Source organism: Microtus pennsylvanicus, chromosome 1, assembly GCF_037038515.1.
Source record: "Microtus pennsylvanicus isolate mMicPen1 chromosome 1, mMicPen1.hap1, whole genome shotgun sequence".
Classification (NCBI taxonomy): Eukaryota; Metazoa; Chordata; class Mammalia; order Rodentia; family Cricetidae; genus Microtus; species Microtus pennsylvanicus.
This window is the reverse complement of record NC_134579.1, coordinates 142,231,142-142,259,122: the sequence shown is the minus strand read 5'-3', so window position 1 is coordinate 142,259,122 and position 27,981 is coordinate 142,231,142. Positions and strand designations below refer to the sequence as shown.

General features: G+C 44.0%; 1 protein-coding gene across 4 annotated transcripts; it reads left to right on the top strand.

The window, feature by feature from the left end:
- Window positions 1-7: 7 nt before the first annotated feature.
- On the top strand, window positions 8-27,953 carry LOC142859880 (MHC class I-like protein MILL2). 4 transcript variants are annotated; one of them, XM_075990383.1, is made up of 6 exons: window positions 8-146; window positions 6,828-6,920; window positions 16,222-16,485; window positions 16,770-17,045; window positions 23,542-24,006; window positions 26,413-27,953. In XM_075990383.1, the coding sequence occupies exons 1-5, from the start codon at window positions 20-22 to the stop codon at window positions 23,973-23,975; spliced, it is 1,194 nt and encodes a 397-aa protein (XP_075846498.1). In that variant the 5' UTR covers window positions 8-19; the 3' UTR covers window positions 23,976-24,006; window positions 26,413-27,953. The 4 variants fall into 4 exon arrangements, with proteins under 4 accessions (XP_075846498.1, XP_075846490.1, XP_075846519.1 ...); XM_075990375.1 differs by having other exon boundaries at window positions 21-146; window positions 26,416-27,953; XM_075990404.1 differs by having other exon boundaries at window positions 21-146; window positions 23,542-23,814; window positions 26,413-26,498.
- The last annotated feature ends 28 nt before the right edge of the window (window positions 27,954-27,981 follow it).

Genomic DNA, 27,981 nt, shown 5'->3' with positions numbered 1-27,981 from the left:
GGCTAATGGGTGGAGTTAAATGGATGACCCTGAAAGGAGAAAAACAATGGACGCCTGTCCGGGAAATCCCAGCAAAAGCAGATTCACAGTCTTCCTGTGTGTCTTACTGCTGCTCCTCGGGTATCCAGGGCGATCGTGCCCCCGGGGTGAGTTTTGGGCAGGGCGGAGACTGTCCCTGTAAGGGGGTGGGGGGTGGGGGAGATTTGGAGTGCGTCTGAGAGCTTCACACTTGGGAAGAACTAGAGAAGAAAGACGGGAAGAGTGAGAAGGAAAATGAAGCTGCTGGTACCGGCGGAAGGGAGGTTTTACTAACTGAAGACCACTGAGCCGTTTTTTGTGAAACATGACCTAAGCAGTGTGGTCACAGGCTGGAGAGGCGTCACTGTCAGCTGGCGGGCACATGAGTATTGGGTGCACTGAGTACGTCACTGAAGGAAGAAAGCCTCCATTGCTCTCGTTAGCCTCAAGCTTGGTGGGTGGCCTTCTGGGGAGGAAGTGGAGTGTCTGCAGCCGGGGAAGGGTGCAGTGACCAGAGATGGGGGAGGGATTTTAGTGCCCCCTGCCCTCAAGACACACACACTAAATCCTTAGGGGTGGGCTTGTGACGAAATTAGCAGCTGGAGTGGAAGGGAAGAAGGTAACAGAGCTAGTTCCAGGACAGGCTCCAAAAACCACAGAGAAACCCTGTCTCGAAAAACCAAAAAAAAAAAAAAAAAAAAAAAGAAGGTAAAAGGGAGCCATGGCTACTGGAAGGTGGTGTGGGGGAGGGTGTGCAGAAGGGAAGGGTCTGCCAGATGTTGGCCAGGAGGAGGTGGAGGCAGAGTCAAAAGGCAAGTGCAAGTCACCCAGCTGAGAACCTCCCCTCCATTCCCCGATTCCCTGGATAGCTATAGAAGATTGTTCTTTTAACGTTTGGAAGAATTGTTGTTGGGGGGGGGGGTGTTCTCTGTTGTTTGAGACAGTCTCAGTTGTCTCAGTCACAGAATGTATCTAAGGCCATCCTGGAACTCGCTGTGTAGACCAGGCTGACCTTGAACACATATATGCCTGGCTTAGAAGAATTAATTTTCTTAATGAGAAATAATTACTGTGTGTGTGTGTGTGTGTGTGTGTGTGTGTGTGTGTGTGTGTGTGTGTGTGTGTGTTAGCACATGAGTGCTCAGGATATTGCACAGGACAGAACAGCAGGGATCTTCCTCTATCGTCCTGAGACAGGATCTCTCACTGATCCTGAGACTCATGGTTTCAGCAGTCTGGCCCGTGAGTTTTCAGGACTGCCTGCCTCTGCTCTTCCAAACTGGAGCTACAGGTGTGTACAGTCAGACAGGTTCTGCTTTTTATGTGGGTGCTGGAGAATGGCATTCAGCTCCTAGTGTTTGCAGAGCAAGCCCTTTTACCCACTGGGCCATCTCTGTATCACCTAGTTACTCTGTGGAATGGACACTTAAAATAAATGCCACACTAGCTTAGAATTGAGAAATAGATTGTTATTTATTTAGGGGTAAACTCACAAATCAGAATTCTCTGCTTGAATGGAGAACAGAGATTGAATCCAGCAATCCAGCAATCCGAAAGAGCAGTCAGGGAAGAAAGGAAAAAGGGGCAGATGCAGGCTCTGCATGCGCATTTATAGTATAAGAGGCCACGCCCCAGTAGGTGAGTAACCACAAGCTGTAAGATTTCCTACAGCACCTCCCACTTTTGTTTAAATAAGAGAGTTTTAAGCCTAATACAAAATTATATACAATAAGAACAAATATCCTATTCTAACTAGTTTAAGTCTTTTATAATAAATAACTTGGCCAAGTTATGAGAGGAAAGTAACTACAATTATCTAGTCTTCAACCTCATCGAAAATCTGAGAAGAGAAATAATATTACTTGAGTAAGCAGAAAGTGCAATCAAGCAACTTCCAAAATGTGCAACAAATGGCAGAGACAGCTGGCTACCTGGGCAATCACCCAAAGTCTCATTTGCACCCTTGAAGCAACCTTTGGCTAAGGCCTAGAACTGACAGACCATTTTCAAAGGCAGGAAATTTTTCAAAACAGTCTTACCCTGTCTTGGCAAGAGTTCACAGTCCTGCTTATCCATTTTCAAATACTATGTATCTTGTCAGTGGTTGAGACCTTGGCATTTCTTTGCACAAAGGCCAATTTTGCCAAGAAGAAAACAAGCTCCAAGTGGAGTGGCTTCAGTACTCAACATTCTCTCAGGAATAGATCGGTGCTGCCAGGAGCAATTGTGTCTCACTTCAACAGAACCCTAAGTTATTTAAATGCCATTTTCTACAGCTCTTTGAAGTGGTTGAAGATTATCTATTTATGCAGAATATAATTTCTATGTATGTAAAGAACCTGATTAGTCTAACTATAAGTATGACAAATATAGATGACTGTTGATCTATAATTCTTAATACCTATATAACTTAAAGACTAAGACAATAAGTAACTGTGCAATAAATGAGGACAATGACCTCCAAATGTAAATAATGTATAAGTATCTTGATCAGAGGTAGAAATGTACATTGCAATATAATAAATATATATCAATATATAAAAAATGTTTTAAGCAGAGGTAGAATAGAAGCATGCGTGCATACAATATTCAATATAATTTAACTTTGTATCAATATACAAGAATCTATACCAATGTAATTACCTATAAATAATAACTCATACGTATTCATTCTATTTCTCACTATTATTAATAGTGTAAGCTCACACTAATCTGTTATCCAGTCCAATTTTCCCTTTTATTTTTAAGAAATCCCTGAGCCTATAAAATTCTGCCCCCAACCCTATACCAGTTATAATCAACTCCTAAATGATGTCCCTAACCCTGAAGACAAATTTTGTTGGGAGAGGGGGACGTCATCTTCTAGAATTACTTACAGCTGTCATGAGGGCGATGTTCTTTCTATGGGATCCTGAGTAAAATGATGTTTAAGTTCCAAGATTCACGTCTGGTATAATTGCAAATAGTCTCTGAGTATTTGGTAGAGGTCTGGCCAGAACGTTGCAAAAATGTGCACCATTTCAGCTAACCAAGTTGGAACCATCTTGAGCCACTGGTACCCAAAAGAGGTCTTGTAGTAGTGCTATCAGCATCATGGCGTCATATCAACCAGGTGGAGTTGTTGTGGGGCCCCATCTTCTTCCTGGAAACTTCAAAGATTACTGCAGGAAAATTCATGTTCATTGTGAAAAACTTAAACATCATTTATACAGATATATACATATTCAATGAAAGGTATGATAAAAACAAAAATAAATATGAAGAAAAGTAAATTTTTTTTAATTCTTTTTTCTTTCTGTCCCATACCAGACAGCTCTTGACATGGGACAAAAACTCTGGGTTTTTCTTTAAACAACATGCTTGGATTTAAAGAAGGATTATTGGATTTATAGCTGTTGTCCAACTCCAAAACCAGCTCTATATATTCATATATATATATATATATACATATATTTAAATATATAGTCTATCATATGTAGTTACGAATCATGTTTGATTTTCTTTTTTTTTAAATATTTTTTATGGTTTATTGGTGTGAAGGTGTCAGATCCCCTGCAACTGGATCTTCAGACAGTTGTGAGCTGCCATGTGGGTGCTGGGAATTGGACCTGGGTCCTCTGGTGAGAAAGTATGATGTTTGTGTCTTTTTCAGTCACTTTTCACCTTTGGGGGTCAGGCTCCTCTTCCGTGGGTTCCTCAGGTGCCTTCTTGAGGTGTGAGTGATGAACCCAGGCAGAAATACCCATGACTTTAACAGAAGTAGGAGTCTGGAGAGTCACGATGTAAGGTCCCTCCCATCTAGGTTCAAGCCAGTCAGTTTTGAAGTCACTGACTAAATCAACATCTCCAGACTGGAATCGGGTGGGTGGCACCCATCAGTTTGAGCAGCCTGGACCTGAGGGAGAATCAAGTCCAAAGTTAACTGCAATTCTTTTAAAGACTCAGAGATTGGAGTGGGGCAATCGGATAACAGTCCAACACGTACCCGAGGGACCCTGGGAGGTAGACGCCCATAGACTATTTCATATGGAGTGAACTTTTCTCTCATGGGGGGTACATCAGACTCTGAGGAAGGATTAAGGCAAGAGGCCCACCCAGTTACCACCAGTTTCAAGAGGATATTTAGTTAAAATCTCCTTTAAAGTGCAATTATTCATCCTCTCTATTTTTCCTGTATACAACCTCTGGGGATGATACATACAGCAAAGTTTCCAATTTACATCAAGAGCCTTAGAGAGCATCGAGATAACTTGGCCATGAAGGCCGGGCCATTGTTGGACCCCAGAAATATGGGCAGATCAAATTTTGGAATAATTTTCATTATTAATTTCTTAGCTACCACTTGGGTCACTTCTATTCAGGATGGAAAGGCCTCTACCCAGGCTGTGACAGAATTGACAAAGACCAGCAGATATTTGTAGCCGTACAGTCCTGACTTGACTTCGGTGAAGTCCATTTCCCAAAATTCACCGAGCACTGTGCTGATTCTGTTGACCTGAGGGAAACATGTCCTTCTTCGCCTTTATCTGGGCACAGGTCAGGCAGTGGTGTGAAATGCTCTGAAGTTTTTCTCAGTGTCCGGCTAGCCAGACATGAGGGCAGATGAATTCTGAGCTCTCAGGTGACAAGGGCAGTTTGGGCCCGATTCCTTTTTCATGCAGATTCTTCTTGGCAAGATGCATTACCATACATTGTGGCTCTCCTGAGCCCCCAAGTCAGAACATGACTTGATCTATGCTGGATCGTGTTCAGGAGCATCTTTGTGGAGTCAGAGCAGGGGCTTACGGACAGCAGATAGTTCCAGAACAGCCTGGGGTTTGGGTTCCCCAAGAGCAGCCTCTTTGGCAATTTGATCTGCATGGTTGTTACCTTGAGTTTGGGAGCTTTTGTCTTTTTGGTGTCCTGGCCAGCGAATAACGGTCAGTTCAGTTGGTAGCCTGATGGCCACTAGCAACTAGACAACTTCATATTTATTTTTTGTTTTTTTTGGTTTTTTTTTTTTTTCGAGACAGGGTTTCTCTGTGGTTTTGGAGCCTGTCCTGGAACTAGCTCTTGTAGACCAGGCTGGTCTCGAACTCACAGAGATCCGCCTGCCTCTGCCTCCCGAGTGCTGGGATTAAAGGCGTGCGCCACCACCGCCCGGCTTTTGTTTTATTTTTTAAAGATTTATTTATTTATTATGTATACAACATTCCTCTCATATATGCCTGCATGCCAGAAGAGGGCACCAAATCTCATTATAGATTACTATGAGCCACCATGTGGTTGCTGGGAACTGAACTCAGGACCTCTGGAAAAGCAGTCGGTGCTCTTAACCACTGAGCCATCTCTCCAGCCCCCATATTTATTTTTAATAGTCTTTCCCTCTGTTTATAGATCTGTCCATGAACATGACCCATGGCAAAAGCATATTGGCTGTCTGTGTAGGTGATCCTTTTTTTCTTCAGCCCATCTTAAAGCCTGTATCAGAACAATTATTTCTACTCCCTGGTGAGATGGGCCCCTAGGCAAGGCTGGTGTCCAAATGATCCCCTTCTGGTCTGGAACCACCACTGCCCCCTCATACCTGGCTCCTTCTTGATCGAAGCTGTTGCCATCCATAAAAAGATCTGCATCTCTGGTAGTGAAAGGAATAGCTGTCAGGTCAGGTCACCTGCCCTGATTGATGTCCAGCATCTCCAGGCAGTCATGGATGGGCTTTTCAGGGTCCTCATCTAGCAGTAGGGTGGTAGGATTAATGGCCAAGTATTTATTTTAAAAAGTCAGTATATTCTTATGTAGAAGAAAGGCTTGGTCCTGGGTCAGGTGGGCATTAGACATCGAGCATTTGGTGGCATCTCTCAGCAGGACTGCCACAGCATGTGGAGCTATTACAGTTAGAACCTGGGCCAATGTGAGCGTGTCTGCTTCTTCTACAAGAGTTGCTGTGGCTGTGATGACTCTTAAGCACCGGGGGGCGGGGTCATCCGGAGACTACATGATCCAGTCTCTTTGAGATGTAAGCTATCGGCCTTTGCCAGGGACCCAGGGTCTGAATCAGGACTCCTTTGGCAATGCCCTTTCTTTCATAAACATAAAGGGCTTGGAGATATCAAGGAAAGTGATGTGGGGATCTGGCCCAGGGCCTCTATTAAGTTCTTAAAGACCCATTCATATTCCTTAGTCCCGTCAAAGGGAAGTTGCCCCCAGCCATAGCAGAGTACAGGGGTTTGGCCATTCCAACAAACCTAGGAAGTGCTTCAGTTGTTTTCTGGAGAAGCACTTCCCTTTTTTCGGTGATGAAGACAGTATGGAAAATCTGCTGACGGTCATTCCATGTGGGGAGATAACTGAAAAAGATAGATTAGAGAAATTAACAAATCAGGGCTAGTGCTGAAAGAGGGGCTGGTTCTGGGTCTTCCAGTTGTAGAGATCTGTGGTGGAGAAAGGGACATACAGACAATGATTGTCAGGAATGGCCATAGGAGAGCAAGGACTGAAGGAGGTGCCACCCCAGAACCAGAATCAGAGAAGTCGGGAGGGCAATATGGGACTCCCTGGTGGGTGCGGGGAAGAGAAAGAGCTGGGGTGGCATGGAACGGCTGCAGGAGGGAAGATAGGCAGAGGTAGGGAAAACTAGATGGTGGGGGAGGGGTAGGTGCAGACAGGGGCAAAGTGAGGCCTTGGTGGTGGGGACTAGGTGGCTAAGGTGGAGGTTGAGGTGAGGAAGGGAAAAGAAGGTGAAGGTGGTTTTTTGTAGGAGAAGGAATTCTTCCTCCTGTGAGTCCTGTAGAATTGTCTTCAGAGGGAGTTTGTTGTCTCTGCTACAGGCCCTGAAAATGTCCATCTGGTGATAACTGTGCTTAGCCACCTTGGACCATTTTGGACCATACTGGCCTTCATTCAAATTGTTCCAGCCCAAGGTAAGTGTATCCAGTCTGACGTGGGTGGCAGGTTTACAAAGGGTGACAGTAACCACTTGCCCAGGTGTGGTCGTTTGAATGTAATTGGCCCCCGTAATCCCATAATCTGATAATCTCATAGAAAGTGGCGCTATTAGAAGGTGTGGCTTTGTTGGAGTGGGTATGGACTTGTTGGAGGAAGTGTGTCACCGTGGGGGTGAGCTTTGAGGTTTTATATACTCAGGACACCACCCAGTATGTCAGTCAACTTCCTGTTGCCTGCAAGATGTAGGACACTGGCCTATTTCTCCAGCACCATGCCTGCCTTCATGCAGCCATGATCCCCACCATGATATAGACTGAACCTCTGAATTGTGAGAGAGCCCCCCTCAATTAAATGTTTTCTTTATAAGACTTGCCATGGCCATGGTGTCTCTTCACCGCAATAGTAAACCCTAACAAAGAAACCAGGCTACTGAGAATCAAAAGTGCCCTGGCAGGGCCAGCCAACCCCGAGCATGGGACTCAGTTTTACTGAATGTTCAGAGGCAACTCTTGGTGATAGGATAATCATAATCCTTAACTATAGTGGGGTAAAGTTTATCAAAATTCTTTAGAACACCGGTTAGAGGGCCACTGGGCTTGTTAGTCTTATAACCCACACTGTACATCAGTTCAGTCACCTAAAGTCCAAGATAAACTAATTAACACAGAAAGTACAAAAGGCAGAAAGAGGACAGTAAAAAACGAAACCAAAGACAAGACCAACAGGACACTGTGGGCACCTCAGCCATGTGTCCCATTTTCTGGAGGCCCCAGTGAGATTCAGACCACCCAATTGAATTCTAAACCCAGACCTTCACTCTAGGACTCTGGGGGTGCTGGGGGTTTGCCTCAGGAGGCACATGCTTTAAGATTCTCCAAGACTTTGGGGCTGCCTTCAGTTAGTAGACTGTAGAAGTGAACTTTCACATTGAGAAAAGCAGGTCTCCTGGTGAGTTATAGTCTGATTTTGTTTTGTGGGATCCCTACATGGGAGGTGGAGGGGGTTCAATGGAACCCCAATATTCTCCTGTCCCATGCCCATTTATCATATCAAAGTGGACCTGGCTACCAAGTCTTCCCAACATCTTAGTCCCTCCCTGTTACAGGATATGGCTGGCATACCCATCCTCAACCCTAAACTTCTCCAGCCCAACAGCTGGGCTACCCTTCCCCAAACTGCCCTTCCCTATATAATCCAGTCACTTTGGCTATGTGGCCCTTTTTAGTACCTTTTTTTGTACCCTTTTGGCCTCTTGGTCTCCTGGTTCTCCCTGCTCCCCTCCACCCTCTCCTCACATGGCCTGTCTCAGGGTCCTGTCCACTCTAGCCTCTCCCAGATGTCTCTGCCTCTGGCTCTGCTCTCCTTCACACCCTCAATATCTTCTCCACCATCTAGGAGCAGTCATGTCCTCCATTTTATTTCTTTTTTTTTAATTCATGGAACAAATAATCAACCTGCATATTATTTAATGATACAAATCATTTCTGTAGGTTCTTTGTCCATAAATTAAAACATGCCCTTCTCATTATTATTAAGTCTATAATTTCTTGTAGATAAGGAGTTGTGGAGTATTGTGTAGAATTATGACCTCCATAAAGTTCTAGAATATCATGACTTTGTTGTTCTAGAATACCATTACCTGTTCCAGCGGGTGATAAAGAGAACAGAGGGAAACGTGATTGAAACAGGGAGTAAGGGGTTAATTCTATGAGCTACAGCTTTAGCAGTGTTTTGTGAACATCTCATAACCTGCCCTGCTTCGGGTGTTATTTTTTTTATAAAATTTAAGGGAGAGTCTCCAGAAAGCAATTTAAAGAGCAGAATCACATCCTCAACAGTGACAGGCAGATAAGAGTATACCCAGCCAGGTGTGGTGGCACACACCTGAAACCCTAGCACTAGGGAGATAGAAGCGGGCAGTCTCTGAGTTCGAGGCCAGCCTATTCTACAGAGTGAGTTCCAGGACAGCCAAGACTACACAGAGAAACTCTGACTTGGTTGGGTTTGGTTTCTTTTTTTTTTTTAAAAAAAAAAAAAGTACCCAATTGATATGGCCCAAAATTTCAGATTTTTCTCTTTTAGTTTAATTACTATGAAAGTTAAACATCCGTTTAAGTATTGACTAAATGAGCAGGAGAGAATGTCATCTACACTGAAATACCTCAGGAAATTTAATCAACACCAGCTCAGATGCTATGTCCTACTTGCAATAGTTCCTACTTTAAATTTCCCCCATGTGAAGGGACCACTGATCAATCTATATTGAGTTATTCCTGCTTTGAGGAGAAACAAACAGAAAGAAAAACAAAACAAAACTAAACTAAACTCTAGGGCAGCCAAGCCCTAGCTCTGGCTCCAGCAGCTTAGCCCCAGGCGCCATTCCTTAGAACTCAAATGCTCCAGCAGAGGGAGCTCTCTACAGTCAGCTGACTCCAGGCAGCTGAGATGGCCTTGGGGACATTTGCAGCCAGAGGGCTCTAAGTTGCCATTCAGCAGCTTTGGGGTCCATTCTACCTACCCTTCCAAGACCTGCAGAAATATGTTCAACAGAAAATTCTCTCTCTCTCTCTCTCTCTCTCTCTCTCTCTCTCTCTCTCTCTCTCTCTCTCTCTCTCTCTCCTTTTTTCTTTTTTGTGAATGGAGGTTTTGAGACGTTTCTCTGTGTAGCCCTGGCTGTCCTGGAACTCACTTTGTAGACCAGGCTGGCCTTGAACTCTGAGATCCTCTACCTCTGCCTCCCAAGTGCTGGGATGAAAGGTGCGTGCCACATTTCCCCCACAACCCAAGCAATACATTACTGTATTCCAGCTTGCAAAATAACTGACAGGGATTTTATAATCCCCCTTTGTAGAACTTTAAGACAATTCTAAGGCCATTTCTGACAATTCTCAGTACTTCCCCTCCTCCCCTGGAAACCAAGGACATAACAGCTATGCATGCACATACTGAGATTTTGGGAACTTTCCATCTCCCTGAATAGGGGCAAGATAACCCTTAGGTGTTGACTCAGTTACTGATGTTTTGACTTAGTCCCTGGGAAGGGGCAAAGTGACCCTTAGAAGTTTCCCTTTACCTCATCTGATCTGGCAACCACTCTCCAGCCAATTATTGGTAATAGCCTTTTTGAATAAGCCAATCATAATAGTTAAAGAACAACCGCCAGACACCCCTTCCTTCTGTGGTTTTTCCCTTTAAAAATAGCCTGTACCAGACATTCAGGGTCTTCTAGCCTCCTGATTCCTGAAGACCCTGTCATGGACTGCTGGAAGACTCTGTCATGGCAGAATTAATAAAATCCTCATGCTTTTACATCAGCTGTGATATGAGAGATGGTCTCTTGGGGTGACTCCTCCTCCTTGGTGATTGGACTCTAGGGTCCAACATTTGGTTCCCTGACTAGGAAAATGAGTCTCTCCCAGACCCACTCTAGATCCAGTTGGAGGTATGAATGAGCTCATTTTTATGTTTGTCTGTTTGTGTATTGTGTTTCTGTTTCTGTGTAATTGTGAATCAGTAATTTGAAAATTGTACCTGCGCAGGGTCTGTATTGAAACAGGACCAAGAGAGGGGCAGACATATCCCAGACCTCTGGCCCTGAGCCCTGAAAGACGTTTCATGGGCATTTGTGGGAGGGAGGAGTGACCAGGTCACTTGCCCTAGTCCCCGTGGGAAGCGTGATCCTCCATCTATATTTTGGATCTGCTGCCACATGGCTTCTGATTTTAAGTCTATGTCTGCCTTTTTGCTCTTGTGTATTTTCAGTTCTGCACCAGAGTGGTGGTGAGAGCGCCAGCTTCTGGTTTCGAATTTGTGTCTGTCTCTTTGTATTTTTGTTCTTGTGTATCAGTTTGTCTTTGATAAAATGGGACAACAATTAACTACCCCTTTGACCCTTCTTTAGATCATTGGAAGGAGGTTAAAGATCGAGCTCATAATCAATCTGTGGAAATCCAAAAGGAATGCTGCCAGACGTTCTGTTCCTCAGAATGGCCCACTTTTGATGGGACATTTAACTTGGATACTATCTTACAGGTCAAGGAAAAAAATCTTCCAAACCTGCCCTCATGGCCACCCAGACCAGGTTCCCTACATCATTACCTGGGAGAGTTTATCCAGAGACCCCCACCATGGGTCAAGCCATTTGTCCCACCTGTAGGAACTCAGAACCTGGTAATGGCCATCATCAGCTCTCCTGATTCTGAAAATGGAGACGGCAGCAAGGCAGCTGCCCCTCCTCCGAGCCTTTTGTCTTCTCTTTCCTGTATAGGAACAAACAAAGCCCAGAATCCAGGCACCTCTGGTTCTTCCTGATACCCAGCCAAGCTCCTCCGGCATGGCAGACTTCTCCCTCCCCTGTCCCCGCATAGACACTGAGTGCTGAAGTTTTCAGGGCTAGGGCCCAACCAGTGGGGCTCCTCAGGAATAGGTGTGGAGGAGGGAGAAGGAAAAGGGGAGGGACCTCCCAAACATTTCCCCTTTTTCTCAGACTCTCAGGCTATGACTGGACTCATAGAATCTGTTCTGACTACCCACCAGCCCACTTGGAATCTCAATATGGCAGCTAGGAGGTGGCTGACAGTCAAACACCACGGGTCTCTCTATCTCAGGGGATTGGTTGTAAGGCATCCCACTCATTTGGCCATGGTAAGAGAGGTTCTTCAGGGGCCAGTTAGACCAACAGTTGTGTTTCTTAAGATTTACAGGCGTTTTACTCCCTTTGACCCAACCTCTGATAGTCAGCAGGCAGCGGAAGCTATGGCCTTCATAGAGCAGTTACAGTGGTTAGATTTAAATGAAGGGAGTAAGTGTTTCAGAAGCAGGAGGCAGAGAAAGTGAAAAGAAAGTGAGGGAGGCAGGAAGCAAAAGAAAGAGGACCAGAGTGATCATAAGCAAGAAAGAAATCTGTAAAGAATTTTGGCATCAGTGGTAGTAGAAAAAGAAGAGAAAGAATTAGTCTGATAAGGAGGCGAAAGAAGACAGCAGCTTCAGAGACTGCGCGCCTCAGACAGAGCAGCCCCTGACCTGGCCAAATGCAGACTTGTGCAACCACCGCCTGGGCCCAGTGACAAGAAAACAAACAATAAAGAGGAGCGGCTCTGAAGCCGCAGAAAGAGACCCTTCCTAAAGCAGCTGCTGAGAAGGAGAGGGGTGGAGATCGGCACCAAGCACAGCCTACTACTGAAGCGGCGCTCTGCCCACCTGAGAGGCCTATGCAGCGGCCACGGTGATCATGCTGGAGCACAGCAGCCTGACACCCTCCCTTGCTTACGCTATGCACCAGGCTGGGTGTACGGGGAAAGAGGGGAGGGGTTCCCCCTCGTTGTGTCTAAAACATTTGATTGTGGACACAAGGGCTGAGCACTATATGTTAAAATAACCATTATCAGTGAACCACCTTACGAACTGTGAACTGTAAGGCTGAGGAAAAGGACCAGTGACTTTGAGTGTCTCAAGCCTTTATTAGAAAGAGACTTACGACAAAGACAAAGGCCCAGATTAGGTTTATGTGATCAAAAGCCTTTTTGTTTTCACTCCCTGCTGTTCCCGAGTGTTGCAGGGAAAAGCAGGCTGCTCTCAGCCTTCGCCATGCCCACCTCGCTGAGGAAGCTGCCTTGGACACAGCCCAAGCCCAGGAACTCTACTTACAGTAGCCCGCCCCCGAAGGCAGCGACTGACTGAAGTGAGGAGGGGTCCTGTAGGTGCCGGAGCCCAATTCCAAACAGCCTTCCCGAGCTGCTTGCAAGTTTCACAGAGGACAACTGCTCCCAGCTCTCAGACCGCAGCTTCAAACAAATCTGCCCAAACAGAGCCTGTTATGGTGGCCCGAGCTGAGCAGACTTACAGATGGCAGCAGTTTCCTCAAAGAAGGTGAGCGCAAAGCGGGGGCAGCGGTGGAGATGGACAAGACATCATATGGGCAGCGGCACTGCTGCCAGGGACCTCAGCCCAAATGCAGAATTAATAGCCCTGAGCAAGGCACTAGAGCTATCAAAAAGACAAAAAATAAACATCTACATGGACAGCCGTTATGCGTTTGCCCACATGCACGGGAAGATACATAAGAGGCAGGGATTGTTAACGTCTGCGGGAAAGGAGATTAAAAACAAGACTGAAATCTTGGCGCTATTGAAGAAAATCGTATGGCGATAAGGTAGCCAAGCATGCTGCACTGGGCTCGAGAATATTGTCTCTGGTGGAGATACCAGATTCCCCAGAGTCAGAGGATTATTCCCAATACTCTGCCCGGGATCTAGAGACTATCCAGAAACTTAATGCAGACTTTGATGAACAACAAAAAGCTTGAAAGTATCAGAACAAAATCATGTTACCCAAGAAGGATGCCTCTGAGCTGGTCGCCCGTATGCATCAATGGACTCATTTAGGGAAGGAAAAAAAAAAGATTAAATCTCTAACGAAAAAGACAGATTTTTTTTTATATTCCAGGCCTTAACTCCCTCATATAGAGGGTAATATCGACTTGCATCCCCTGCACCAAGGTAAATGCAGGGCGTCAGAATGCCTCGGAGGGCATAAGAATAAGGGGAGACTGACCTGGTACACGTTGGAAAGACTTCACTGAGATAAAACCCTGAAAATATGGTAATAAATATCTCCTAGTTTTTATAGACACCTTCTCCAGTTGGACAGAAGTTTTTCCCACCAAACAAGAAATAGCTCAATTGGTGGTAAAGAAAATAAAGAAGAAATCTTTCTGAGGTTTGGCCTGCCCAAGGTAATCGGGATTGTTGGTAAAACTGCCTTGTTGCCCAGATAAGTCAGGATGTGGACAAGACTGGGAAAAATTACTGACCCCAGAGTTCAGGACAGGTCAAAAAAAAAAAAAAAGACCGGCGGGTAATGACTAGGCAGCCCCCCCCCCTTTTCCTTTGTCCTGTTCTGGGTCCGAAACCCCCTTTCAGGATCCTATGTAAAACAGTATATAATCCTAATGCTGTCCTTCCCAGACTGTTATCGATCCATCTAAACCAGCCCGGGCACCCAGAAATCTCACATCCGTTCCAAAATTTGTAACTCCTGGGATATATCTGGAGGGATGTGAGAAAAGGGCAGCAAAATCTCCACAGCCAGAGCAGCAACCGCCAGCTCACACCTGTTTGCTCCGCAATCCACGCTTCCTTAAGCCCCTGCTTTGTTACTCCAACACTTTTGTAACCCAAAAACTGACTTGGCAGGTTTCCTCACAAACCAGAGAGGTGGTATGGACCAACTCCAAAACAGTCCCTGATTTCTGTCAACTAGTATCAGGACTAGCCTCCTGGGATATCCGAGATGCATATCCCCCACAGCTGCCCCCAGAGGCTGGCAGAAGATTTTCCCCTGTAGGAAATATTCGGGTGCGGGGTTCCAGAACACAGATGCCACTTGGGAAAGCTAGATTTTTATACTGTGGTGCCTGAAAATGTAAAACTACTAGGGATGCTTATTGAAAACCTAGTTCTTCCTGGGACTGGATAACTGTTTGTAAAAATTATACTTCCAAAGCAATGCTCCATGTGGAGCACAGGGACCTGTGACATCTCCCACACTTGTCTCCCAGGGGCAAGCAGCTGGACTGTCTCCATGGGTGTCAGTCCTGGGAAGGACTTGGGGCATACGATGGTATTTCCCAAACAGGATACAGCAGCAAGATTTAGGTGCCACCTTCTCCATTATGCTAAGGTAGAGAACCAAGTTCTATCTGACCAGGGCCTGCTGCTGCCGGCTGGACTAAGCTACTCTCCCCGCTTCTCTGCCGGCACCTCCACCACCAGCCAAGGACTATTCAACCTTGTGCAGGGAGCCCTTTCCTTGCTAAATAGTACTGAGCCCAGCTTGACACAATCTTGCTGGTTATGCCTGACAGCAGGATCTCCCTATTATGAGGGAAAAGCCTCATCTGGCACTTCCAACAATATTACCTCTCATACGTACTGTAGATAAGGGCAACAGAAAAAGTTAGCCTTAACATAAAAGCATGTTTAGGGACTCCAACCCCTCAGTATCAGTACCTGTGTAACCTAACTCTCCCAAATCCCAAGACGACAGGAAACTGGTACCTAATGCCCTCTATTGATCTATGATGGGCCAGTAACATTGGTTTAACCCCTTGTATCTCTGATGATACTGTTAATTTCTGTGTACTGATCCAATTAGTCCCCTTAATTTACTAATATCCCAGAATTGGGATATTTGACCAAATAAGAGGGGGAAATGTAGAACTTTAAGACAATTCTGAAGCCATTTCTGACAACTCTCAGTACTTCCCCTCCTCCCCTGGGAACCAAGGACATAACAGCTATGCATGCACATACTAAGATGTTGGGAACTTTCCATCTCCCTGAATAGGGGCAAGATAACCCTTAGGTGTTGACTCAGTTACTGAGGTTTTGACTTAGTCCCTGGGAAGGGGCAAAGTGATCCTCAGAAGCTTCCCTTTAGCCGGGCGGTGGTGGCGCACGCCTTTAATCCCAGCACTCGGGAGGCAGAGGCAGGCGGATCTCTGTGAGTTCAAGACCAGCCTGGTCTACAAGAGCTAGTTCCAGGACGGGCTCCAAAACCACAGAGAAACCCTGTCTCGAAAAAACCAAAAAAAAAAAAAAAAAGAAGAAGCTTCCCTTTACCTCATCTGATCTGGCAACCACTCTCCAGCCAATTATTGGTAATAGCCTTTTTGAATAAGCCAATCGTAATAGTTAAAGAACAACCCCCAGACACCCCTTCCTTCTGTGGTTTTTTCTTTTAAAAATAGCCTGTATCAGACATTCAGGGTCTTCTAGCCTCCTGACTGCTGGAAGACCCTGTCATGGCAGAATTAATAAAATCCTCATGCTTTTACATCAGCTGTGATATGAGAGATGGTCTCTTGGGGCGACTCCTCCTCCTCAGTAATTGGACGCTAGGGTCCAACACCTTTAGCACTGGCTCTGTTTCTATTAGTTTCTGTAAGTTTAAAATTATCAACATGGTTCATTGTTTAGGAATCAGTTGTAGTTGTTTCTCTGAATATTTTTGCACCTCTGGGCCTAACAAACATCTCAGTAATTGTATGAAACACTCTGTCTCAAAGGGCCTGATTAGAACCCATGTTTATTTCCACTCTCCACGTTCAGTCTCAACCCCTTTGACGAGGGGCCTAGCACCTCCCTCCTTTTCTCTGGCTCCTCACACTCACACAGCAGCAAAACACAGTCTGAGTTCAACCCCTCAAGGCAGAGCCGACTGTAGAAACCTCCAGCCTGTGTTGTGACCTGTGTCACCCCTGTCTCCGTCCCTCAGAGATCCATACACTGTGCTATCAACACACAGTCTTGTCTCCAGAAGATGCTTGGCAGCCCCCATTCCCAATCCTGATATACATTGATGATGAGCTCTTCCTGCGCTACAATGGGGACAGCAGGAGAGCAGAGGCCTGGGGGCCCAGGATCAAGGGACATGCAGGAGCTGAAACCTGGACACGAGAGACTGAGGACTTTCGGAAGAAGGAGGAGCAACTCAGGAGGATGCTGGCTGAAGTCATGAACCAGCAGGGCCAGAAAAAGGGTGAGTGTGTTGAGCCAGAGTTACACGGGTTCCATCTATGACCCCTGAGGCCTGATTCTGGGCAGGGCAGGGTCAGAACAAGGGTGAGTGTGCAGAGCCAGAAGTACACAGTTCCATCTATAACCCCGAGACCTGATTCTGGGCAGGGCAGGGCGAGACTTAATGGAGTAATGCAAAATGTTTCCATGGGCCAGAGCACTGAATAGTCTCTTTTAGACTGAAGCATCAGGGGAGCTAAGGTCAAAGGACAGCACAGTGACAGGCCCCTGCCTGGGGCGGGCCAGGCCTTCACATCCTCCAGGAAACCTTGGGCTGTGAGCTTCAGGGAAATCGGAGCACTGGAGGCTTCTGGCGCATTGGCTACGATGGACAGGATTTCCTCACCTTTGACCAGAAGACTCTCACATGGACGATGGCTGTGCCATCCACTCAGCAAACCAAGACCTTCTGGGAGACACATGCACCCGGAGCTGATCAAGTTAAGACTTTCTTGGATGACATATGTCCTGCTCAGCTCCAAGGATACCTGGCTTCCATGAGGAACTGTCAGATGGATAAAGGTACTGACTGTCACCAGGGTTAGTTTCCAGCACCCAGGGGACATTCCTGTAGCCAAGAGGATCCTTCCCATGGTTCTTCTGGGAGTCTGTGTTCTCATTGGTGTGTAGAATTGTGGCACAGTCTAAGGTGGTGCCTGTAAGTTTGGGTGTAGGGTCTACTCCAGGGTCACTTCTGGGTCCCTATTGGAAAGGATGGGGTTCCCAGATATTGCCTGGATCTCACACCAGAACCAGATAAGAAAGCTAGATAAGAACAATTGGGCTTAGGTGGTAAGACGGAGTTATGCTTGTTTGGTCAGAAGGATCCAACCATGGAGCTGAACTACAGACCCGAGACCAGGGTCCATTGCCCAGTGTTCTGCTTTTGTTTGAAAGGGTTTAATTTTCTTTTTCTTGAGACAAGGCTTCACTACATAACCCAGGCTGGCTTTCTTTTTTCTTTAAGTTTTTTTATTGTTTTTATTAAGCTATATATTTTTCTCAGCTCCCCTCCCTTTCTCTCCCCTCCCCTTCTACTCTCTCCCATGGCCCCATGCTCCCAATTTACTCAGGAGATGTTGTCTTTTTTTACTTCCCATGTAGTTTAGAACTATGTATGTCTCTCTTAGGGTTCTAATTATTGTCTAGCTTCTCTGGGATTGTGAATTGTAGGCTGGTTTTTCTTTGCTTTATGCCTAAAAGCCACTTATAAGTGAGTATATATAATATTTGTCTTTCTGGATCTGGGTTAACTCATTCAATATGATGTTTTCTAGATCCATCCATTTGCCTGCAAATTTCAAAATGTCATTGCTTTTTTTTCCTCTGTGTGGTACTCCATTGTGTAAATGTACCACATTTTCCTTACCCATTCTTCAGTCAAGGGGCATTTAGGTTTCCATGTTCTGGCTATGACAAACAATGCTGCTATGAACATAGTTGAGCATATGTCCTTGTAGTATGATTGAGCATCCTTTGGACATATACCCAAAGTGGTATTGCTAGGTTTTGAAGTAGGTTGTTTCCTAATTTTCTGAGATATCACCATACTGATATCCAAAGGGACTGTACCAGTTTACACTCCCACCAGCAATGGATGAGTGTTCCCTTTTCTCCACAACCTCTGCAGCATAAGTTGTCATCAGTGTTTTAGATCTTGGACATTCTTACAGGTGTAAGATGGAATCTCAGAGTTGTTTTGATTTGCATTTCTCTGATGGCTAATGATGTTAAGCATTTCCTTAAGTGTCTTTCAATCATTTTAGATTCCTCTGTTGAGAGTTCTCTGTTTAGACCTGTACCCCATTTTTTATTGGATATTTTGTTTTTGGGGGGTTTTCGGGTTTTTTATTTGTTTGTTTGTTTTTTGTTTTGTTTTTGACGACCAATTTCATCCGTTCTTAATATATTTTGGACATCAGCCCTCAGTCCGATGTGGGGTTGGTGAAGATCTTTTCCCATTCTGTAGGCTGTTGTTTTGTCTTGATGACCATGTCCTTTGCTTTACAGAAGCTTCTCAGTTTCAGGAGGTCCCACTTATAACTATTTCTCTCAGTGTCTGTGCTTCTGTGGTTATATTTAGGAAGTGGTCTCCTGTGCCAATGTGTTCAAGTGTACTTCACATTTTCTCTTCTATGATGTTCAGTGTGGTTGGTTTTATGTTGAGGTCTTTGATCCATTTGGACTTGAGTTTTGTGCATGGTGATAGATATGGGTCTATTTTTATTCTTCTATATGTTGATACCCAGTTTTGCCAGCACCACTTGTTAAATGTGCTTTCTTTTTTCCATTTTATTTTCTTTTTGTTTCTTTGTCAGAAATCAGGTGTTCATAGGTGTGTGGATTGATATCTGGGTCCTCGATTCAGTTCCATTGTTTCTCCTGTCTGTTTTTATGCCAGTACCAGGCATTTTCAGTACAGTAGCTCTGTAGTAGAGTTTGAAGTCACGGATTGTGATGCTTCCAGAAAATCCTTTATTGTACAGGGTTGTTTCAACTATCCTGGGTTTTCTTGCTTTTCCATATGAAATTGAGTACCGTTCTTTGGAGGTCTGTGAAGATATTTGCTGGGATTTTGATGAGCATTGCATTGAATCTGTAGACTGCTTATGGTAAGATTTCCATTTTTACTATGTTAATTCTACCTACCAAAGAGCATGGGAGATCTTTCCATTTTCTGATGTCTTCTTCAGTTTCTTTTTTTTTTAAAGAGTTAAGGTCTCTCTTTTTTTTTCTTTTAAAGATTTTTATTTATTATGTATACAGTGTTCTGTCTACATATATGCCTACTCGCCAGAAGAGGGCGAGATCTCATTACAGATGGTTGTGAGCTGGGAATTGAGCAGTCTTTGCTCTTAACCTCTGAGCCATCTCTCCAGCCCCCAGCTTCTTTCTTCAAATATTTAAAGTTCTTGTCATACATGTCTTCTGCTTGTTGGTCAGAATTACTCTGACATATTTTATGCTCTTAGTGGCTATTGTGAAGGGTGATGTTTCTCTGTTTTCTTCCTCATCCCATTTATCATCTGTGCAAAAGAGGGCTACTTATTTTTTTTTGAGTTAATCTTGTATCCTGCTACATTACTGAAAGTATTTATGAGTTGTTGAAGTTCCTTGGTAGAATTTTTGGGGTCACTTATATAAACTATCATATCATCAGCAAATAGTGAGAGTTTGACTTCTTTTCTGATTTGTATCCCCTTGATCTCCTTTTGTTGTCTTTTTGATCTAGCTAGAACCTCAAGAACTATATTGACTAGATATGGAGAGAGTAGACAACCTTGTCTTGTTCCTGATTTCAGTGGGATCGCTTTCAGTTTCTCTCCATTTAGTTTGATGTTGACTGTTGACTTGCTGTATATTACCTTTATTATGTTTAGGTATGTTCCTTATATCCCTACTCTCTCCAAGACCTTTATCATAAAGGGATGTTATATTTTGTCAAAGGCTTTTTCAGCAACTAATGAAATGATCATGTGGTTTTTATTTTTCAGTTTTTTATATGGTGGATTACATTGACAGATTTTTTGTGTTGAACCATCCCTGCATCTATGGGATGAAGCCAACTTGATCATGGTGAATAATTTTTCTGATGTGTTCTTGGATTCTGTTTGCCAGGGTTTTATTGAATGTTTTTTGCATAAATGTTTATGAATGAAATTAGTCTGTAATTCTCTTTCTTAGTAATGTCTTTCTGTGGTTTGGGTATCAGGGTAATTGTAGCCTCATAAAGAGAGTTTGGCAATATTCCTTCTGCTTCTATTGTGTGGAACAATTTGAGGAATATTGGTATTAATTTTTCTTTGAAAATATTGTAGAATTCTGTGCTGAAACCATCTGGTCCTGGGCTTTTCTTGATTGGGAGACTTTTTGTGACTGTTTCTATTTCTTTAGCAGTTATAGGTCTGTTTAAATTTGCTTATCTGGTCTTGATTTAATTTTGGTAAGTGATATTTATCCAGGAAGGTGTCCATTTCCTTTAAGATTTCCAATTTTATGGAGTACAGGTTTTTGAAATATGACCTAATGAATCTCTGGATTTCCCCGGTGTCTATAATTTTGGTAAGTGATATTTATCCAGAAAGGTGTCCATTTCCTTTAAGATTTCCAATTTTATGGAGTACAGGTTTTTGAAATATGACCTAATGAATCTCTGGATTTCCCCGGTGTCTATGGTTATGTCCCCCTTTTCATTTCTGATTTTATTAATTTGGATAGTCTCTCTCTGCCTTTTGGTTAGTTTGGATAAATGTTTGCCTATTTTGTTGATTTTCTCAAAGAACCAACTCTGTCTCATTGATTCTTTGTATTGTTTTCTTCATTTCTATTTTGTTGATTTCAGCTCTCAATTCCATTATTTCCTGCTGTCTAGTCCTCCTGGGTGAGTTTGCTTCTTTTTGTTCTAGTGCTTTCAAATGTCCAGTTAACTCACTAGTGTGAGATTTTTTTTCCAACTTCTTTATGTAGGCATTTAGTGCTATGAACTTTCCTCTTAATACTGCTTTCATTGTGTCCCGTAAATTTGAGTATGCTGTGAGATCGTTTTTGTTGAATTTTAGGAAGTCTTTAATTTTTTTCCTTTATTTCTTTCTTGCCCAGGTGAGCATTGTTTAATTTCCATGCATTTATGGGCTTTCTGGAATTAGTTTTGCTGTTGAATTCTAATTTTAACATGGTGATCCAATAAGATACATGAAGTTATTCCAATTTTTTTGTATCTGTGGAGGTTTATTTTGTTACCTTGTCTGTGGTCAATTTTTGAGAAGATTCCATGAGGTGCTGAGAAGAAGGTATATTCTTTTATGTTTGGATGGAATGTTCTATAGATGTCTGTTAAGTCCATTTGGGTCATCACATCTGTTAGTTCCCTTATTTCTCTGTTAAGTTTATGTCTGACAGACCTGTCCAGCGGTAAGAGTGGGATGTTGAAGTCTCCCACTATTAGTGTGTGGAGTTTAATATGTGATTTAAGCTTTAGAATTTTTTCTTTTACATATGAGGGTGTCCTTGTATTTGTGGCATCGATGTTCAGTATTAAGATTTCCTTTTGATGGATTTTTTTCTGTGACTAATAAGAAATGTCCTTCTTTGTCTCTTTTGATTGATTTTAGTTTGAAGCCTATTTTGTTATATAGTAGGATATCTACACCAGCCTGTTTCTTAGGTCCATTTGATTGGAAAATTTTTTTCCCGACCCTTTACTCTGAGGTGATGTCTGTCTTTGAGGTTAAGGTGTGTTTCTTGAATACAGCAGAAGGATGGATTCTGTTTTTGTATCCAATCTGTTAGCCTGTGTCTTTTTATAGGTGAGTTGAGTTCATTTATATTAAGGGATATTGATGGCCACTGATTGCTAGATCCTGTTATTTTAGGTTTTGTTGTTGGTCATGTTATTGTATGTGTTTTCCCCTTCTTTGGGATTTGCTGCTGTGAGATCATCTATTGTCTGTGTTTTTATGGATGTAGCCAATTTCCTTGGGTTGGAGTTTTCATTCTAGAACTTTGTGTTGGGCTGGGCTTGTGGCTAAGTATTGGTTAAATCTGGTTCTTTCAGGGAATATCTTGTTTTGTCTGTCTATGGTGATTGAAAGTTTTGTTGGGTATAGTAGTCTGGGCTGGCATCTGTGGTTTCTTAATGTCTGCATAAGGCTTCACCAGGACTTTCCGGCTTTCATTGTTTCCATTGAGAAGTCAGGTGTAATTCCTATAAGTCTGCCTTTATATGTTACTTGGCCTTTTTCTTTTGCAGCTGTATTCTGTATGTTTAGGGTTTTAATTATTGTGTGGCAAGGGGTCTTTTTTTGGATCCAGTCTATTGGTTGTTCTGTAAGCTTCTTGTATCTTCATATACATATCTTTCTTTAGATGGGAAAGTTTTCTTCTATGATTTTATTGAATATGTTTTCTGTGCCTTTGAGCTGGAGTTCTTCTCCTTCCTCTATACCTATTAATCTTAGGTTTGCTATTTTCATAATGTCCTATATTTCCTGGATATTTTGTGTTAAGCTTTTGTTAGATGTAATGTTTTCATTGACCAATGAGTCTATTTCCTCTATTGCATCTTCAGTGTTTGAGATTGTCTTTTCCATCTCTTGTGTTCTGCTGTTCATGCTTGTGTTTGTGGTGTCTGATTGTTTTCTCATAATTTACGTTTCTATAATTCCCTCTGTTTGTGTTTTCTTTATTGTCTCTGTTTCGGTTTTCAAGTCTTTAATCATTTCTTTTATCTTTTTGATTGCTTTTTTTGTTTTCCTTAATGGATTTATTGATTTCTTCCAATTTTTTCTTTGTCTTTTCTTCCATTTCTTTGAGAGAATTTTTCATTTCCTCTTTAAGGGCCTCAAACATTCTCCTAAAGTTATTTTTTAGGTCATTTTTTTCTGCTTCATCTATATTTGGGTGTTCAAGTCTTGCTGTTGTAAGGCCACTAGTTTTTACTGGTGTTGTTGCTCTTTGTGGTGTTGAGTGTGTTCTTACCTTGTCTTCCCACCTTTTCCTCTGATTGGTGTAGTTGGTGATGTCTGTGTCTCTGGTAATCAATCTTCCAGGTGCCAGTGGATCCAAGGCTCGCATGGTTGCTCCTCATGGTGCAGTCAGGGCCACGGTTTCAGTAACCCTGGAGGTCACACAGTGTTCCTGGAGGTCACTCAGTGCACCCTGGGGTCACTCTGCAGTACAGGGGGTTGTTCAGGCCTGCTCCCATAGAGGTTGTTTGCTTGGGGCTGGTTCCACTGAAGTTGTTTCCTTGGGTCTGCTCTGGCAGAGGTTGCTGGTTCAGGCCTGCTCCAGGGGAGGTTGCTGCCTCAGACTTGCTCTGGCTGTGGTAGCTGGCTCAGGCCTGCCCCAGTGGAGGTCACTGGCTCAGGCCTGTTTCTGTAGATGTCCCTGACATGGGCCTGGCCTTTGAGGAGGTCCCTGGCTTAGGACTGGTCCCACAGAGTTCTCTGGCTCAGGCCTGCTCCTTTGGGGGTCCCTGACTCATCTCACCACTCACCAGCTCTTCCTCATTTTCCCTCAGGCTCCCCGGAAGTGAAGGTGACCAACAGGACATATCCAGTGGGCAGGATCACCCTGACATGCCGGGCTTTTAATCTATGTCCTCCTGTGGACACCCTGACCTGGCTTCAGGATGGGAAGCCGGTACAGCAGCGGATCTTTGGGCCTAGGACCATCTTGCCCAGTGGGGATGGGACCTACCAGACCTGGGCGTCTATTTGGATTCTTCCTGGACAGGAATCAGAGTTCACCTGCTACCTGAGGCACTATGATATGAAGGTCCCTGCTGCCCCTAGTAAGAAAATGGGGCAACAATCGGCCTCAGGGGGTAGGAGGCAGGGGCGGGAAGGATCCATAGGTCACACAATAACCAGTGATACCGCTAGCCCCGCTTCTGCCTCAACTGTATCTGCACTCCCCATTGTGCTGGTGGTGGTGCTGGCTAAAGACAACTGAAGCTAGAACACCAAGGACAGAAAACTGCCAGGTAAGGAGCCCATGTTGGGGATCTGCTTTCTCCTCTTGCTTTTGACTAGAGACAGAACTATTTTTTCTTCTCTCCTTTGCTGCCGAATTAGGAGGGAAGTGGGTGAGCCTTTTCCTGCATCCATTACATCCTGGAGGCTACTGAGGAGCCAGGCCAAGCAGAAGAAGGGCAGTGTCAATCAAAAACCAAACAACCCTCTCTCACAATAAAGAGAAAGAACATGGTTATTCTGCAGTCAGATATGACTGACTAAGGCCTAGGAACACAGATCTGTCTCCCCAAAAACCATGTTCCAATGCATTTATCACCTGATGAAATCTTCAGTCAAGATATTTTTCAAATACATTAGTGGAAACATCAGGTAGATGGGGTCCAGCAAGGAGAGGCAAGTATCTCATGACATTCTAGTTGGTAGAAGCTACTGATCCCTTGATACATTTCAAAGGCTTCACCCACTTGTCAAAAGGATAGCAGGTCAGACTCAAAAGTCCACTAAAGATAGCCCTAAGATAACAGGCAATATTCTAAATCTCTACTGTCAGGGAGTTCTCATCAGTCCCTTGGGCTCTAATATTGCTGTGTCTTTGTGTGTGTGTATGTGTATGTGTGTGTTTGTGTGTATAGTATATATGTGTGTGTGTTTGTGTGTATGTGTATGCGCACTGTATGGGTATGTGCAATGTGTGGATGTGTGGTATATATGTGCGTGTGTGTGTGCAGTTTGTGTGTGTGGTGTGTTGTGTGTCCGTGTGGTGTGTCAGTGTGGTATATATATATATGTATATATGTAACATGAACGGGGGCCTGCTTGTTGGGGTTTCTGTCCTGCCTGGTACCCCAAAACTGTTTAGCCCCAAAGAAAATCACACATAGATCTCCATAAATTATAAGCTGATTGGACCATTAGCTCTAGCCTCTCACTGGCTGACTCTCACATCTTGATTAACCCATTTTTCTGATCTATATTAGCCATGTGGCTCAGTACCTTTTATCAGTAGGGCAGGTCACATCCTGCTGCTTCGGTGGTCTGGGCAGGAGTGGGAATCAACTTCCTCCTTCCCAGAATTCTCCTGTTCTCATTGCATCATTTTTACTTCCTGTCTGGTTTTCCCGCCTATATTTCCTGCCTGGCCAATCAGCATTTATTTAAAACATGATTGACAGAATACAGACAATTCTCCCACACCATATATATGTGTGATGTACTGTGTGAGGATGTATGTTGTGGTATATATGCATGTGGTGTGTGTATATGCAGTTTGTGTGTGTGTGGTGTGTCATGTGTGTGTTTGGTGTGTCTATGGTGTATATATGTGTATGTAGGTATACATATGTGTGACGTGTGTGGTATGTGTGTGGTATGTGCACATGTGGGGTGTGTGTGGTATATGTATACGCATATGCAGTATTGTGTGGTGTATGTGTGTTTGTGGTATGTGTGGTGTGTGTAGTGTATGTGTATATGTTTGTGGTGTATCTGTGCATGTGGTGTGAGAGGGAGCACATGCCAAGATGCACATGCAGAGGCAAGAGGATAACTTTGTAGAACCTGTTCTTTTCACCAAACTCTATGGGGGACCTGGGAATCCCACTCAAATCATGGCCTGAGCCACAAGCACCTTTACCCATTCAGTCATCTCCCTCAGCCTGTACTACTTCAAATACTCTTTTTTAAATCAGAGGAATTATTAATGACAAGATAGAAAAAAGTAGGTCACACTTGTGAGGAATTAAGATTGCATGGGCCTTGGAGGGGCCTGACCAAATCCTACTTCACAGTCAGAAGGAGAAATGCAATCTTTGGAGGAGTTGCTTGTAATAACTTCCATGCTGTCTCAAAAACGTGACTATTATTTAATTCTAATCTTATTGGATACCCTAAATACCTGTTGGCCGTGCTTTAACCTGTTCCTTGAATTTGACATGCTCCCCATCCAATAGATTTGACTCAGACCTGGTATGAATAAGATATTCTGCCAAATCATTTTTAAATGCTCAGTCAAGTTCCCAGGTAATCAAAATTTCTCTGGAAATCTCTCAACCCTTGAAAAAAACCTAGTCTTGCAGTTTGGGGCTCATATACACCCCACCTCCTCCAGTGTTTGATGCTTTTTTTTCAAACCCCTGCTTTAGAGAGAGAGCCCTGTCTGACAGAAAATACAGCTCGCTTAATTTGACCAAAGAATTTTTTTAAATATTTCTTTATTTATTATGTATACAATATTCTGTCTGTGTGTATGCCTGCAGGCCAGAATAAGGCACCAGACCCCAATACAGATGGTTGTGAGCCACCATGTGGTTGCTGGGAATTGAACTCAGGATCTTTGGAAGAGCAGGCAATGCTCTTAGCCATCTCTCCAGCCCCTTGACCAAAGAATTTGACTAATTGTCTCTACTCTTGTTCAGCAGGATAAACTATTGGAGATCCCAGTGAGATCAAGACTCCCAACCCACATTCCGAAGCCAGACCTTCAACTCCAGGACTCGAGGACCCAAATCCTGCCTTGGAAGGTGCATACCTTGAAGATCTTCCAAGACTCCAGTGCATACTTTAGGTTTGGTAGATTGTTGTAGTGAGCTGTGGCACTAAAAAGCAACCAGGAGCGCTCCATTGGTAAGTCATAGAAGGCAGCTCCTTCTATGTCAGCATTTCTCAACCTGTGGGTCTTGACCACTGAAAAACACATATTTCCAATAATCTTAGGAGCTGACAGCCCACCCAGTAGCAAAATTATAGTTATGAAGTAGCTACGAAAATAAATTTATGGTTAGGAGTTCCTAAGACCCTCATAAATCTATGCTTCCTGATGGTCATGAACCACAGGTTGAAAACCCCTGTTCTATGGCATAGATGTACTGTTTCTGATGGGATCCTGTCTAGGGACAGAGAGGTACCTGATGAGGTATAAGAACTCCTGTCTCGAGCAATAGCAAGGCGTTTGGGGGTGTTAGTGTATTATTCTTGGTCGCCTGTGTTTTGTTTTGTATGTTGTTTCTCTCCTGCCCAGGGCACTAGTGAAAAGTGACTCTGCCCACCTAGTTCTGGCTTCTGGGGACCAAAGAGGATATCTGAAAAGCCAAGTTAAATGTATGAATGGAGGTGGGCATCACATGCTTTGTTTCTGACCAGTCTCTTTTGGCTATATGAACGTTCTCTGTACTGTTTAATGTTTTTGATTTTTGCTGACTCTGTCTCTTGAACATTTTGTGTTCTGTGGTTTCATCTTTGCCCTATCTGTCTCTTTAACTCTTCTGCCCCGCCTTGCCCCCCTCCACCTGCTACAGCAGCAGCCAATGAAGCCCAGAGAAAACTTTGTTTTCCCTTCCTGGGTAGGCTGCTAGGTGCAGGCTTTGGACCCACATGCATAGCCAGGGCAGGCAGATGGACGGCAAGGACGAGAAGGGCAAGGTGAGAAGCTGGATGAGCAGGTATTGGGAGCCAGGATCTGGAATCTGCTCCAGCACTTGTGGTTACCCCACAAACTCCCCAAGGGTGAATCCTAATGGATCCTTCCTGCCTCCTCACCCCAGGAAAACCACAGCCTACAAAGCGGGGAGGGAAGATGGGGCAGTGATCACTTTGGTTGTTTGCCTTGACTGCTGTTTCTGCTCTTGGGTTTCTCTGGCCCCTCCTACTGGTTAGTGAATTGAGTTCAGCAAGGATTCAGGGGTGTTTTTCTAGATACAGATACTATTGAAATATCATTTTACACTGCTCTGCTTTACGGGAAAGCTGGCTATCGCTCCTGCTTCTCCAGACCCAAGCACATTTATTTAAAATTATTCTATCTGCTCTATGATCCTTCTATGAGACACCTGATTTTATGACAAAAAAAAATAGAACAAAACAGCCCAAAAAAAGCAGGGCAGTGGTGGCTAACATCTTCAATCCCAGCTCTCAGAAGGCAGAGACAGGTAGATCTCTGAGTTAAAGGCCAGCCTGGTCTACAGACAAGAGTCCAGGGTACCAAAAAA

What these genes read in the sequence shown, in the direction of transcription:
- LOC142859880 (XM_075990383.1), top strand. Translation starts at nt 20, where the DNA reads ATGGATGACCCTGAAAGGAGAAAAACAATGGACGCCTGTCCGGGAAAT. An exon ending in AGGGCGATCGTGCCCCCGGG is followed by an intron (nt 147 to 6,827) that starts GTGAGTTTTGGG and finishes TCTCTGCTACAG; the next exon opens with GCCCTGAAAATGTCCATCTG. An exon ending in TCAAATTGTTCCAGCCCAAG is followed by an intron (nt 6,921 to 16,221) that starts GTAAGTGTATCC and finishes TCCGTCCCTCAG; the next exon opens with AGATCCATACACTGTGCTAT.